Source organism: Drosophila sulfurigaster, chromosome 2R (genome assembly GCF_023558435.1).
Source record: "Drosophila sulfurigaster albostrigata strain 15112-1811.04 chromosome 2R, ASM2355843v2, whole genome shotgun sequence".
Classification (NCBI taxonomy): Eukaryota; Metazoa; Arthropoda; class Insecta; order Diptera; family Drosophilidae; genus Drosophila; species Drosophila sulfurigaster.
The window spans coordinates 10,301,570-10,315,315 of record NC_084882.1 but is presented as its reverse complement, the minus strand read 5'-3'; the positions used below and the strand labels follow the sequence as shown (position 1 = coordinate 10,315,315).

The 13,746-nt window shown below is 34.6% G+C and overlaps 1 protein-coding gene across 1 annotated transcript; it reads left to right on the top strand.

Moving 5' to 3' along the window:
- Positions 1-6,192: 6,192 nt before the first annotated feature.
- LOC133837642 (odorant receptor coreceptor) lies at positions 6,193-10,706 on the top strand. Its single transcript, XM_062268477.1, has 7 exons — positions 6,193-6,446; positions 7,221-7,528; positions 7,586-8,100; positions 8,172-8,385; positions 9,949-10,153; positions 10,219-10,374; positions 10,473-10,706. Exons 2-7 carry the CDS (start codon positions 7,221-7,223, stop codon positions 10,521-10,523), a joined length of 1,449 nt encoding a protein of 482 aa, XP_062124461.1. The 5' UTR covers positions 6,193-6,446; the 3' UTR covers positions 10,524-10,706.
- The last annotated feature ends 3,040 nt before the right edge of the window (positions 10,707-13,746 follow it).

Here is a 13,746-nt window from a genome sequence, read left to right as displayed (position 1 = left end):
ACTAATGCGATTTTCATAGCTGTTCTTGTTGCTTATTGGTGGCATGCCGAAGCGGCATGCAAAGCCAAGGGCAACATCAACTGGCAACTTATGCGCGCCAACAGGCTGCGTTGATGCTAACGATGTTCTGTCTGCCCTGTCTCTGTCTCTGTCTCTGTCCCTCCATCCGTCCGTCCGTCCGTCTGTCTGTCTGTTTGTCCGTCTGTCCCTCCGTCTGACTGTCTCTTCGTCTGCTGTCTGCGTTGCCGCTGATGATGATGATAACTTATGTAACTAACGCTGCATAAATCCGTGCACACACACAAACACACACACTCACGCACATTCACTCGCTCACAAACACACGCACACACAGACGCACACACACACACACTGAGGCAGATTTATAGCAAGTTTTTCTTGCTTAACTATTCAAATTCCATTTCTTTTGACTTTGCTGTTTTTATTTCTTCCTTTTTTTTGGGCTCGATATGTGTGTGTGTGTGATTTGGCACAATTTCTCATTGCTATTTTAGCAGTTACATCTTTTTGCTGTGTGCTTTTGACCACCAACTAGCGGCAGGACATCAGCAGCAGCAGCAACAAAAACAAGCATACACAAACACACACACACACACACGCAGAGCGAAGCGAACGGGGCTGGGCGGCACTCATTTTGGTTCAAGACTTGCTGCACACTTCACGTTTGGTCTGATTTTGTTGGCATCACACAGACACATACATTGAGGCACCAATACACTTACACACACACGCATACGCGCGCACGTTTTGCGAGTTCAGTTCAACGGTAGCAACAAGGGCTGCGGCTGCGAATGCGGATTCGGATGCTGCTGCCTGTTCATGTCACGTCGATGGACCATTTTTGACTGGCTTCAAATCGAAGTTATTTGAAAGCAGCGCAGAGATCTTATAACAGTTGCTGCTGCTGTCGCTGCTGCTGCTGCCTCTGCTGCTGCTTGATATTTTGTTGTTGTTGTTGTTGCTTTGCTTGCTGCCTCTGCTGTTCTTGTTATTTGGCAGCTGTGCAAAACAAGAGAGCACAGAGAAGCACCGTGAGAGAGACAGAACAAGTGAGAGTGTGAGAGTGAGAGAGAGTCTGCCAGCGTGAGAGAATGCAGAACGTGAGAGCGTGACCCTTGTTGCATATGCCGTTCTTTTTTTTTTTGTCATCTTAATACTACGCACGTGAGGAATATTTGTAGTTCACAGAGTTGCCAGACTGTTGAAAATGTCTACTAAGAAAAAAGTCATTATGAGTTTAATAAATATTTAATCAAAATTATTCTAATAATGTAGAACATTTCAAATTGAAAATATAAATTCATGCTTCAAGAGTCATAATTACTTACAAGTTTTATTTATGATATATACGTATAATAACTTTATGTTTGATTAGTTAACAAAAAATTAATGGTTGGTATAATAAAATATAAATAATATTACAAATATTTATTAGATGTCACAATACAACTGCCACATTTAGAAGAATTATAATAAATTGATTAAAAAATAATTAAATACATACATATGGAAATATACATACATTCATATAATATTTTGATTATAAATTTAAAAATATATATTAACCTAATTAGTTAACTATGAAAAATGATCAGTATATGTTTTTTGATTATAAGTTATCAACTTTTTAATTTCATTGTTAGTTGATTCTAAATTCTATTTGAAGTTCAATGAATAATAAAAGCAATTTAGAAGATAACTGTTTAAAGCTACACAAAAAACAAGATTATTTAAATGTAAAGATAAGCTATACTTTTCCACTGTGTAGTTTCTGTTATTTTTGCAATTAATACGTAATCCAAAGGTTGAAGGATTAGACTTCAATCTGTTTGGGCTTGGCTTATGTAATTCGGAATGATCTGGCATCATCTTAAGCTGGTAATTCTTTCTCTTATATGCAAAACACTTGTACTCTTATATGTTTTACTCTTTCGTGTCTCTCTTTCGCTCTCGTAAAGGACATGCGCACTTAATGCTGAACAACTTCGAAAGTAGAACTGGGAAACAACAACAATGAGAAGAACAAGAACAACGTCTAACGTCTACAGTTGCCATAATCTACTTATATAGGTAACCGCAGGACCAAAACGCGTTTAGTTGCCGCGTTGACAACTTTGTGGCAAACAACGAAGCACACACACACACACTCACGCAGGCAAGAAGCACACTCATACATAGCACACACACATGCAGTACATATGTTGTGGGGAACGGGGCGTATGGGTAATGGTAATGGTAATGGCGAATGGCGGATGGGAACTTCGTTGTTAAGAAGTTGGTCGCAGCATTTGGCTAAAGCATTGACCTGGTTATACACCCAAGAACTCACACACACACACCCAAGCTCATGCAGAGACACACCTCTACTCACATATGCACACTAAAGGGAAGATTTATGCTGGGCAGTGAATGCCTTGACGTACCAACAGCAGCAGCAGAAGCAGCAGCATCAGAAGTAAGCAGCACCAAGAATAACAACAACAACAACAATGAATGGCATATAAATCTAATGTTAAACTTTTGACACTGTCTCGGCATGGAGCCATGAAGGCACTTCCCTCCACTTCCGGTCGGTCTGACTGTCAGCGACAACAAAAGGCATGACACACACATCCACACAGTCAGAGTCACACACTTATGCGCTGACACTCACACAGATACGTATTCTATAACACAGCTAGAATTTATGATCTCCCATTATATTGGTGTTGTATTTTTAGAAATCTTTCGCAGCCCTACCAAATAAATAATAATAAATTTTGCGCTTTTTTATGCCATTTGTGTTGTTTGGTTTATTTCTCATCTGTTTCTCACATTTCTTATGACAGTGTCAACATTTCTTTAGCGTCTCTAATGGAATCACACACACACACGCACTCTCACCATTGCGACAGATAAATTCTTACATGTATTTTCAATCAGTTTGTTATTGTTGCTTAGCTCGGGTTATAAATTTGCTTGAGCCTTCCACGGGCGAAGTAAGGCAACGGTAACGTAAGAGTGTTTTGCGAATAATTTCTGATTTTATGTGGACACACACGTACACTCATACATACATACATATTACACATATACAATGAGATCTGCAGACGTTTTTACACATGTGGCGCCATAAAGTGGCCGTAGATGTTTCTGTTTCTGTTTTTGTTTGTCATTTAATAGATTTTTAATATTGATTTCTAATTTTTTGTGAAGACCTTTGTGAAAATTGCTACCACACACTTGTGAGTGTGCATGAGTGTGTATGTATTGCATTGATTTCGTAATTTACGAGCGATTTGATGAATTACGCAAATAATTTTTGGTCTTTTTATTGTGGTTCCTTTGTGGTTGAGTCTGTGGTGGCTTTTGTTGTTGTCACTTTAGGGGTATTGATGTGTGTGTGTGCAGTTGATTATTGCTGTTTTGTATTTTTGCGGCTTTTGTTGTCTCTTTGCATCAACAAACATCGCCTTCATTTAATCTTATTAAGTTAAATATGACTAAACAAAAAAGTGTTGCCTACATCCTGGCGCAAAAAAAAACCATAAACACGTACATATGAGCATGAGTTTACAACAGTTTCGGAAGCACAATTTAAGGCCGCTGATAAAATTAAAGGCCTGCAAGAAACTTTGCCAAATGTTAATAGACTGAAGGGTGACTTTGACATTCGGAAATGGGGTCAGCAAAATTCCTATAAAAAGACTGTACTTAAAGCAGTGTGTATATTGAAATTCAGTAATTCAAGTGAATATTAAAATTGGCAGACATCTTTCGAGTAGAGTTATCTACTTTTTTATTTAATTGTAGTTTTATAACTCGTTATGATTTGAAAAACAAGAAACAGAAGCAAAAATATCTTATTGTAATATTGGTTAAAATGCTTATTTGGATTTTCAGTTATGCTAGATGGTGAAATAAAGAGAATGAGTGTTGAAAAGATAAATGAAACGTTTTTTGAGTTTGATCTTTGCTTCTCGACGATCGCTAAAGAAAGACTGTAAAGTTACTTCTTTTATTACTCTGTGAATACTAAATATACTGAATTTGGATATTTTAAACAATAACCGTGCTTGCTTTGCTTTGGTTGTACAATGCACATTCCACAAATATGGTCTATAAATATTTACCCTTCAATTTAAGAATTAGTTTATGATTTGTTTATAATTCACACATTAAGTACGTGTATTTTGTAAACACTTGTGCATACGAGTATTTTGATTGTGGCTTTGCATTTGATGCATATGTTCAATGATGCAACAGTTCAATTGATATAGCAATTAAAATAATTGTCATAACGAATGGAAAACCACATCCCGTAGCTGACTCTTCATTTGGATAATAAATAACGAAACGAGCTGTCCAATTTAATTTCAGCTGTAAAAACATTCGACAAAAAAAAAAACAACACACAAACTCTTTTCAGTTTAACTGAATTTGGTTTAATGCTAAATGCACTTGTCAAGCCAATTTAAAATTAAATTAAACTCTAGTCACTGTCGCACACATACAACGACATCCGCATGCATGTACAGATTCATTTATAAAAATATTTGAATGTGTGTGTGCATAATATATGAACTGAACTCGACTAACAGACCGCAGCTGGGAACTTGCTTGAAAAGAGAACAAATATTTAGAATGGTGTGAAATTCAATTGAACTTTTAATTGTAATAGTTCACACCCTGAAAATGTGCTGGTAAGCAAAGGGTATAATTAATAAGATTCCAAAAATATTCAGAAATAATTTATCAAAAGGTAGATTTACTTGTCCCTCATTAGTTTACAAATTTAAACAAAATATCTAAATATAACGTATACGCAATATCAAGCGAATGAATTTTTAAAGTGTCTTTGGTTCGTGCTAAATTTATTATTTATAGTAGTTTAAAATGTTAAATATTTAAATCAATTGTTTAACTGATGATACCTGTAGGTTGAGGTAATTCGTGAGTATTTGCATATTATATTACTGAAAGGCCTTTTAATTTATGTTATAAATAAGCTGTAAACGCAAATTAGGTCAAAGATATTTCACAAATCGCTGCACAAACTGTCTTTGCTCTCTTTGGCATTTTCAACTTATTTGTGAAATGAATTTGACTACCCCAAAAAAATAAATTAAAAAAAATTTCAATTATTAAAAAAGTTATTTAGAATTTTATATTATTTTTGTTAATTTTTTGATGAGAATCAAAACAAAGAATTGTTGACTCATAATTCTATTATCTTAAGAATTTAACATAACTAACAATACTTTTTTTAAAATTTAAGATTTGACTTAGTTTACAACATAAAATATATATACTTTAAATGAAAAATATTTAATAGTCGGAACCACTCCATATTACGATAAAATAAAACCTACATAGCAATTAAAAGACAGCTTTTAGCTGAAATTGCCACCCACGGATTGTGTGTACAAAATGTTTTGTGTGTCAGTATTGTGGACTAGATCGATTTTGGGAGCAACAACTATGTAAATTAATGAGCTCTTTCTGTGTAAATCCACTCCAAATTCCATTTCTAATTAAATCATTTTGAGGTCAACAATTTATACTTTGTTTGCTCTCTAATTCCAACACACACTCGCAGGCATTTAGCAATAATAATCGCTGCATTTTCGATTTGCATAAACATAAACTGCAAACAGATGAAGGAACAAAGTCAACTAAAACCGGTATTGGCATTCATTTACAATTGCACATTACGTATACGCCACGTACACGCACAGCGATGAAAGTAAAGAAAAGGGTGGCTGATGACAAATACCACTTGGTGGTGTTCAATTTAATTGTGGGAATTCTGCAGCCGTGTGCCTCAACATTAAAATTATATGAATGAGAAACAGAATTTTTAAGCGACTTCTGAACTATATAGCTTAGCTCTTGCTTCAAGTGTAGGCCATAGATTTTCATTAACATGCACGGTCGGTCAAAGTCTCAGGGATTGCCCCGAAGCGAGACGAGTTTTCGTGTCCTTGTCTTATGTACTTGGCCCTTGACAACGCTGTGGGCGTTGCGTGTGAATTTTCAAATTCCGTTCCGAGTGCCTTTGCCTTGTAGGTCTAGGTTCAAAGTGAACTCAGATTTTTACATACGAAAGAAACTATGTACAACCGATAAATAGATATTTCAGCAGTAGTTTCAATGTTCCAAGATTTCTATTTTCATTAATGTCGGCGACTCGAAGGCGGCAAGTTAACTCGTTTCTCTTCGCGGCGATTATTAAATAAAAAAACTTTGCAACACTTCAACTGATTAGTTGTCAGAAACAGAAATTATAAAGTCGTAACTTACAAAGTTCTAAATGTTCTAAAATGATTGTTAATTCGTCGTAACCGTGCAGTTAGCTGTGCACAATTTAAGGATAAATTTGAAATAAAGTGGAAAACTTTTGAATCAATCATTACATTTGAGTGCTTTTGAAAACAGTCGACGAGGTAAAAGTCAAAGTGATATTTCCGCTGAATGCGGCAATATAATAATTTAACATCATTACAAGAGTTGTAAACTTGTAAAGTTAAATGTTTGGCAACAATATTTATAATTAGTGAAATTCTACAAATATTGTTGTAATTTGAACAGAGTAAAGATTCAAATTGCATTTATTTTGCTTATTTATAATAGAAGTGAAATTAATGAGGTTTTAATAAAATTAAATTGCAGTTGTTCCTAAGAATTAGAGAAATTTTAATTTACAATATTTTGTATATTTAGCAAAAATAATTGTAATGTAATTTAAATAATCGTTATTATTTTAGCTCTTAAATAGATATAATAGAATAGAAAATTTAATTTCAATTGTAAAACAAATTTTGTAAAGATTTTATTTAAAATTTGTAGATTTAATCGTTTTCAATTAATGGGTATTATTTTATCAATACAATTTTAATTGAAAAGTTAGTAGGATTTTCATATGTTAAATACCATATTTATTTAATATAATTTTCCACAAATATCTGTCAGATACTAATCTAATTAGGTTAGCTGAAATTAATAGCTTAAGACAGTTTTAATTTATTATCAAGAGTAAGAACAACAAATTAGAAACATATATCAGACATGTTCCCAGCTTCCATGAATAAAAGATACTCGTTGTTGTTTTGTCACCAGTATTAAAGACATTTCCAATCATAGCTAATTGCGAACAAGAAAAGCGAAAAGAGAAAAAGAGAAAGCAATTAATTTTATTACGGATTTTGTTTAATGGACAGATGACATCTTCAATGCAACCGGGCAAATACACGGGCCTGGTGGCCGATCTGATGCCCAACATACGGGCGATGAGGTACTCGGGATTATTCATGCACAGCTTCACCGGTGGCAGTCTCTTCATGAAGAGAGTTTACTCATCGGTGCACATGTTTGTGATAGTCCTGCACATTTCAATGATTCTAGTCAATCTGGCGATGAATGCGGAGGAGGTCAATGAATTGTCTGGCAATACAATTACCACATTGTTCTTTACTCACTGCATTGTGAAGTTCGTTTACCTCGCCATCAATCAGAAGAACTTTTACAGGTAAGAAATAGGATTGCATTACAAGCTGTCATTAATTGCGCATTTCTTTGTTCGAAGGACCTTGAATATCTGGAATCAGGCAAACTCGCATCCATTGTTCGCTGAATCGGATGCCCGTTACCATGGCATAGCTTTGGCCAAGATGCGCAAACTCTTCTTTCTGGTCATGCTGACGACCTTCGCCTCGGCCACCGCCTGGACAACGATTACGTTCTTTGGCGAGAGCGTGAAGTTTGCCATCGACCACAATACGAATGACACCATCAAGGTTGACATACCACGCCTACCGATCAAGATGTTTTACCCATGGAATGCCGGCCATGGCATGTTCTACATGATCAGCTTTGTGCTACAGGTCTACTACGTGCTCTTCTCGATGGTGCACTCGAATTTGTGCGATGTGATGTTCTGCTCCTGGTTGATATTTGCCTGCGAACAACTGCAGCATTTGAAAGGCATCATGAAACCGCTAATGGAACTCTCAGCATCTCTGGATACTTACAGACCAAATTCAGCGGCACTTTTCCGCTCGCTGTCGGCCAACTCCAAGTCGGAGCTGATACACAACGAGGGTGCGTACAAGCTCGGTTTACGGTTGGATGTAAGTCAACTAATTGCATGTCGAGCTTAAATTTAATTGCAGAAAAGGATCCCACCGCCGACATGGACATGACAGGGATATACAGCACCAAAGCCGATTGGGGCGCACAGTTTCGAGCGCCATCCACGCTGCAGTCCTTCAACGGGGGCACGAACGGCGGTCCCGCCGCTAATCCCAACGGACTCACCAAAAAACAGGAAATGATGGTTCGCAGCGCCATCAAGTATTGGGTGGAGCGCCACAAGCATGTCGTCCGGTAAGTCTAATGCTCAGATTTAAAGCCAGTTTCAACTACAGCATCGACATCAACATCGACATCGACATAGACATCGACATCGACATACAGACAACAGCACTTGAGTCTGAGCTTTGGGATTTGTAGTGTGCCAAGTCCTGTGGATGTTTCTAATCAATACAATTGAACCATGAAATATGGACTTGACTTCAGGCAAATGCAAAAACTATTGCAATAAATTTGCAAGGCCTGGACAGAGCAAATCCCATCGCAATACAATTTTCATCTAATCTGCTAGAATCGAAAGCCAATTTCGTAAAATTAAAGCACAAATAACTTTGCAATTTCATGTAGATTCTTTTGTTATGTGCGTTACAATAAATGTGCTGGCAACACAGTTATTGTTTGCTTGTTTAATTAATTTTCTCTGACATTACATTTTTGTATGTAACACTTCACACACTATTTTTAATTCCCTTTTTACAGTTGAAATGCAGTAATACACACATAACACATTTTATAAATTATATAAATTATCAATGTTTATTTAAAATTTTAAAATAAATTATTAATTGCATCAAATTCCGCAATTAAACTATTTTCCTTCCAATGAATAATATTTCTAATTAAACGTCTATAATATTAATTCAGTAATTCTTACATAGTTCACTTAATAATAAATTTCAAAAAGAATGAGCTTACAATTATCTCATAATATTTTGTACTGTTTTATGTGTTATTTATTTTATTTAGAAAAGTCATTTTGCTTTTTATTCAAAGTAGCCAAAGATCTTAATACTTTTACTCGCTTGAGAAATAAGGAATTCTGTGATATTTTAACATAGCTTTAATTGCGCTCATTCTACAAAAATGTATATTCTTAATTTAAATATTAATTTGTATTAATTATTTTATTAAATATAAAATGATGCAATTACTTAAATTTTGAATAATTTAAGATTTATTTTCAAAATAAGATTTTACCCAGAAAACTCTTTAGTATATAGATATTATTTCAAGTAGCTGTTTTTTTAAAGAAAATATAGAATAGTTTCAGCTTATTGGATTCCGAGCAACATATGTATATATTTCCAAGTCTTACCCGATACAGTTTTGTAGTACATAAATCAGGCTATGGTCCCAGCTATTTATCTATTTAATTATTTAGTTACATTCTCAAAGAATAATATTTTCAATACTCGTATTTACTCTTATTAACCTCATTAAACAGTTGTTAATTATTCCATTTTCTGTGAACGCTTTAAAGAAACCTCGCTGTTTATTTATTCATTTCACCAATTGATTGTTCCCGAGGCGTTGTGTTTGCTTTCCTGGGTTTTCCCTTGTGCTGACTTTGGAATTGTGTATGGTTGCAATTGGTTTAGTTATTTGTTTGATTTATTATTGATCAACCTTTTACATTTTCAAGTCGACACTGAAGCCGACACAAACCTGTACAGCACAGCACAGCACAGCACATCACAGCATAGCACTTGTTAACCTGACCTCTCACTTTGACCTTTGTGAACTGAACTCATCTTTATATGTGTGGGTGTGTATGTGTGTTTGTGTGTGTACACACAGGTTGGTCGCCGCCATTGGGGATACTTACGGAGCTGCTCTGCTACTGCACATGCTTATCTCGACCATTATGCTGACCCTGCTGGCCTATCAGGCAACCAAAATCAATGGAGTTAATGTGTATGCCTTCACGGTGATTGGATATCTCGGCTATGCGCTGGCCCAGGTGTTTCACTTTTGCATTTTCGGCAATCGTCTGATTGAGGAGGTAAGTGCAAATTGCTCGATTGCAAAACTTGCAGCTAACCTGACCCATACACATCCAACTACCAGAGCTCATCTGTCATGGAGGCTGCCTACTCATGCCATTGGTACGATGGCTCTGAGGAGGCCAAAACTTTCGTGCAAATCGTTTGCCAGCAGTGCCAAAAGGCCATGAGTATATCAGGTGCAAAATTCTTTACTGTCTCGCTGGATTTATTTGCTTCGGTGAGTTGCAATTCAAACCTCCTTCCCTCTCTACTACCGTCCATCCATCGATGGCTTATAAATTTGCAAATTCGAAACTTTTTTTTTCTTCTTTATAGGTGCTCGGCGCTGTTGTCACCTATTTCATGGTGCTGGTGCAGCTCAAGTGAAAACTCAGCATGACAATGTGGAGGACAACTGCAATAAAATTAAATTTTTATAAAATGAATTCTATGTTGTGCTTATCAACAAATTGTGTCAAACTTTGTGCTTTATATTAGCATCACAGCACAACCAAATCAGCAAGCAACAATAATAAGATACGAACACATAATCTTAATAATCCAATTAGTCGGGCATCAATAGAATAAACATGTTATCGTATTTCAGCAGCAACTAAACTAATTAATGATCAATTATCCATTTATCACAAATCTTTATCTCGATTTATTTATCCACTTTGAATTTAAAGCTTTGATTATAACGTCAATACACTGAATAAATAAATGTGTAGAACAAATCCCGCATACTTTTGTTCGACTTTCTATGTTGAAGGGGGGATAGACAAGTAATGGATTGAAAAAAGAAAACGATAAACATTGCCTTTAAGAATACCTTTACAAAGTTATAGAACCTAAATTAAATTATAAGGCACTGGCCAGCTTTTGCCAGTTCAACTTGCGGAACGCCAACCTTAATCAAATTTTTTCTACTATAAATGTTAATGACTCTGAACATCATAAAGTACACAAGCATATCGGAATAATTTCAATTGCATTCTCTTTAGAATTAAATTTGCATTTTATTTGAACCCCAGTCTCTTAAATATTTTTTATTTTTACTATTTTTAAGTTAAAAGTTTAAATTTCCTCAGAACTTTCAATGATGTGTTTGATGTCACAAAAATATTTCTTTTGTCTTTTTACTTAATTTGTAGGCTTCAAAAAGATAAACACGTTATTAGTGCATATACTTCAACATTTTTGGAATCGCAAAAAGTAAAGGTCTCTATCGTGTCCATAGTCAGCGCACCTCAAGCTTAAAGAGTTGTTGCAAGGTGGTTCACAATAAACCGATTATTTCTTTTTTTTTTTAGGTATTTGGTATTAGTATTAAATACATTTGAAGTTCGATGAAGATTGCTAGACTCCATCCATTCAAATCAAGTAAGAAAGATATTGTCGAGTATGGAATAAACAAAGCGGTATTATTCATCGAAAATCCCAAATATGCCGAGGACTACATTTGGTATATTGATATGGGACTCCATTCATTTGATATTATAGAGTACTAAACATATCAAATTGTCAGGGGTTTTTGCCATAAAAAAGTATTTCTTAAATAAGTTCTACAATTTGTATCTGATTGCATCCAAGTTTTGTGAAATCATAAATACGGTATTTATTATTGTATGCACCGAAAATCACGGCTCTAAAATTACGCATGTAATTCTGTATTTTTCGAAGTTGACGTGACAAAATTATCTTATGTCTATTATATTTTTTGAGATCTAGGTGTCCATACAGATGGACGTACAGACGGAGATGGCAATGTCATCTGCCTGTTGACCCTGATCAAGAATATCTATACTTCACCTGTCACATACATATATTTCCTGGAAGCTCAACATTTTAATACCCTTCTACTCTATGAGTAGCGGTTATAGAACACATATACATAAATATTTAGATTTTAAAATTTTACTTTTGTGTCTCACCTTAATGGATGTTATATTACAATATTATTGTGAAGAGTCATAAAGCTGTTTGGTGCTGCTCAGAGTAGTGTTATATTTTTAAATGGCACTCTATAACAGTTGCAGTTGCTGTCCATGTCATCGTGTAATTTATTTTTAAATGGGGCAATGTTTGTCCAAAGAAGCATTAAAAAATAATATGCTACCGTAAATTGTTGGCACAAAGTTAGCCCCGTGACGAGCTTAAAAATAACCCTAACCCTGTGCATTAAAATTACATTTAATGTTATTATTTTGCATTCACCTGATACTGAAAACAATTCTATACAAATCCAGCCAAAAAAGCTTTGTATTGAAATTGTGCATTACTTTTCAGTAAATAAAATACATTTTTTTAATAGAGGCAACTTAAATTCGTTGTGCTATAATTAATTATCATAAAGACATATGAGTGTCGCTTTCTTAAAAAAACAAAAACTATGATGAAGTATATTGGCAAACAACACTTCCATACTGTCGCAAATCATCATATGTATAATATGTTATAGAACAAAAATGTAAGAATATATTTGGTACAACAATATACTATACTATCAAATGTTTTGAAGCTAAACTTAAAATTACATGCAATAGTAACTACAGTCTTTATATTTCCTGAATTTGTCTACGATCAGATAAAAAGAGTGAGTAGTAGTTATTTAGAAAACACTTTTGTATGGTAAAAATGGGTCTTATTTGCTATCGGATCTTAGTTGCTTTAGTTGGCAATCGGTATATTTTGTGCTCTGTGGTATATTTTTAATGTAGTACTATATCGATATAATATATATCGGCTTCGGTATATTTTCGTATTTATACTGTATATATTATATTTCTAAACGAGCACACTCGACGCCACCTTTCTTAGCTGTTCTCGAATTTTTTGGAAATTTAGACTTGTGGGTTTTTCCAAACATAAATTCACCCGCATTCATGACCATGTCTATGCACTTAAATTCACTATAGTATTACTTAACATGCGGAATCTTATAGTCAACCATATAAAGAAAATCCATTTATTATTTTCACTTCTTCTCAAAATTAAAGCCAACTTAGGGCATTTACACATTTTTGTAGATTTCTAAGTCATCCGGAACAGGTAAAAGATCTTAACTACTTTTTTATGAGCTAAGTGGCCTGACTTGCTGACTTAGTGAACATTTAACTAAGTAGTTTTTATAATAGTACTTATATGATTATAATTATAACTACAAATGTCTATACGCTTTGCAGAAAAGCAAAATTTTTTGTTATATGCTTTGGGATTTAAAAGAAATTTTCATTGGGGTGCGTAAATAGGTATTTGAAATAAATATCGTTGCAATTGCAATTAAAAGTTAGCAATGCAATTCATGATATTATTTGGTACGCATACCGAAATTTTTATGCAATGCAATTTCTGAAATACATTGCAAAATGATTTTGATAAAAAGCAAAGAGTGAAAAACTGGTGGATTTAAGGAAATACTTTAGACAGAGAGATATATCGTACATAAGCTTGGCTGGCAGTAATTGATGATTCACGCTCAACTTGAATGCATTCATTTTCCACAGTGGAAATACAATTTGCAGACGGTTAAAACATCATTATGCTATGAATCATCGGGCAAAGTGTCTGTATGCATCCCTCAGTGGTATTAGTTACTGCAAAATGACTT

What these genes read in the sequence shown, in the direction of transcription:
- LOC133837642 (XM_062268477.1), top strand. Translation starts at nt 7,221, where the DNA reads ATGACATCTTCAATGCAACCGGGCAAATACACGGGCCTGGTGGCCGAT. An exon ending in AATCAGAAGAACTTTTACAG is followed by an intron (nt 7,529 to 7,585) that starts GTAAGAAATAGG and finishes CTTTGTTCGAAG; the next exon opens with GACCTTGAATATCTGGAATC. An exon ending in GCAATCGTCTGATTGAGGAG is followed by an intron (nt 10,154 to 10,218) that starts GTAAGTGCAAAT and finishes TCCAACTACCAG; the next exon opens with AGCTCATCTGTCATGGAGGC.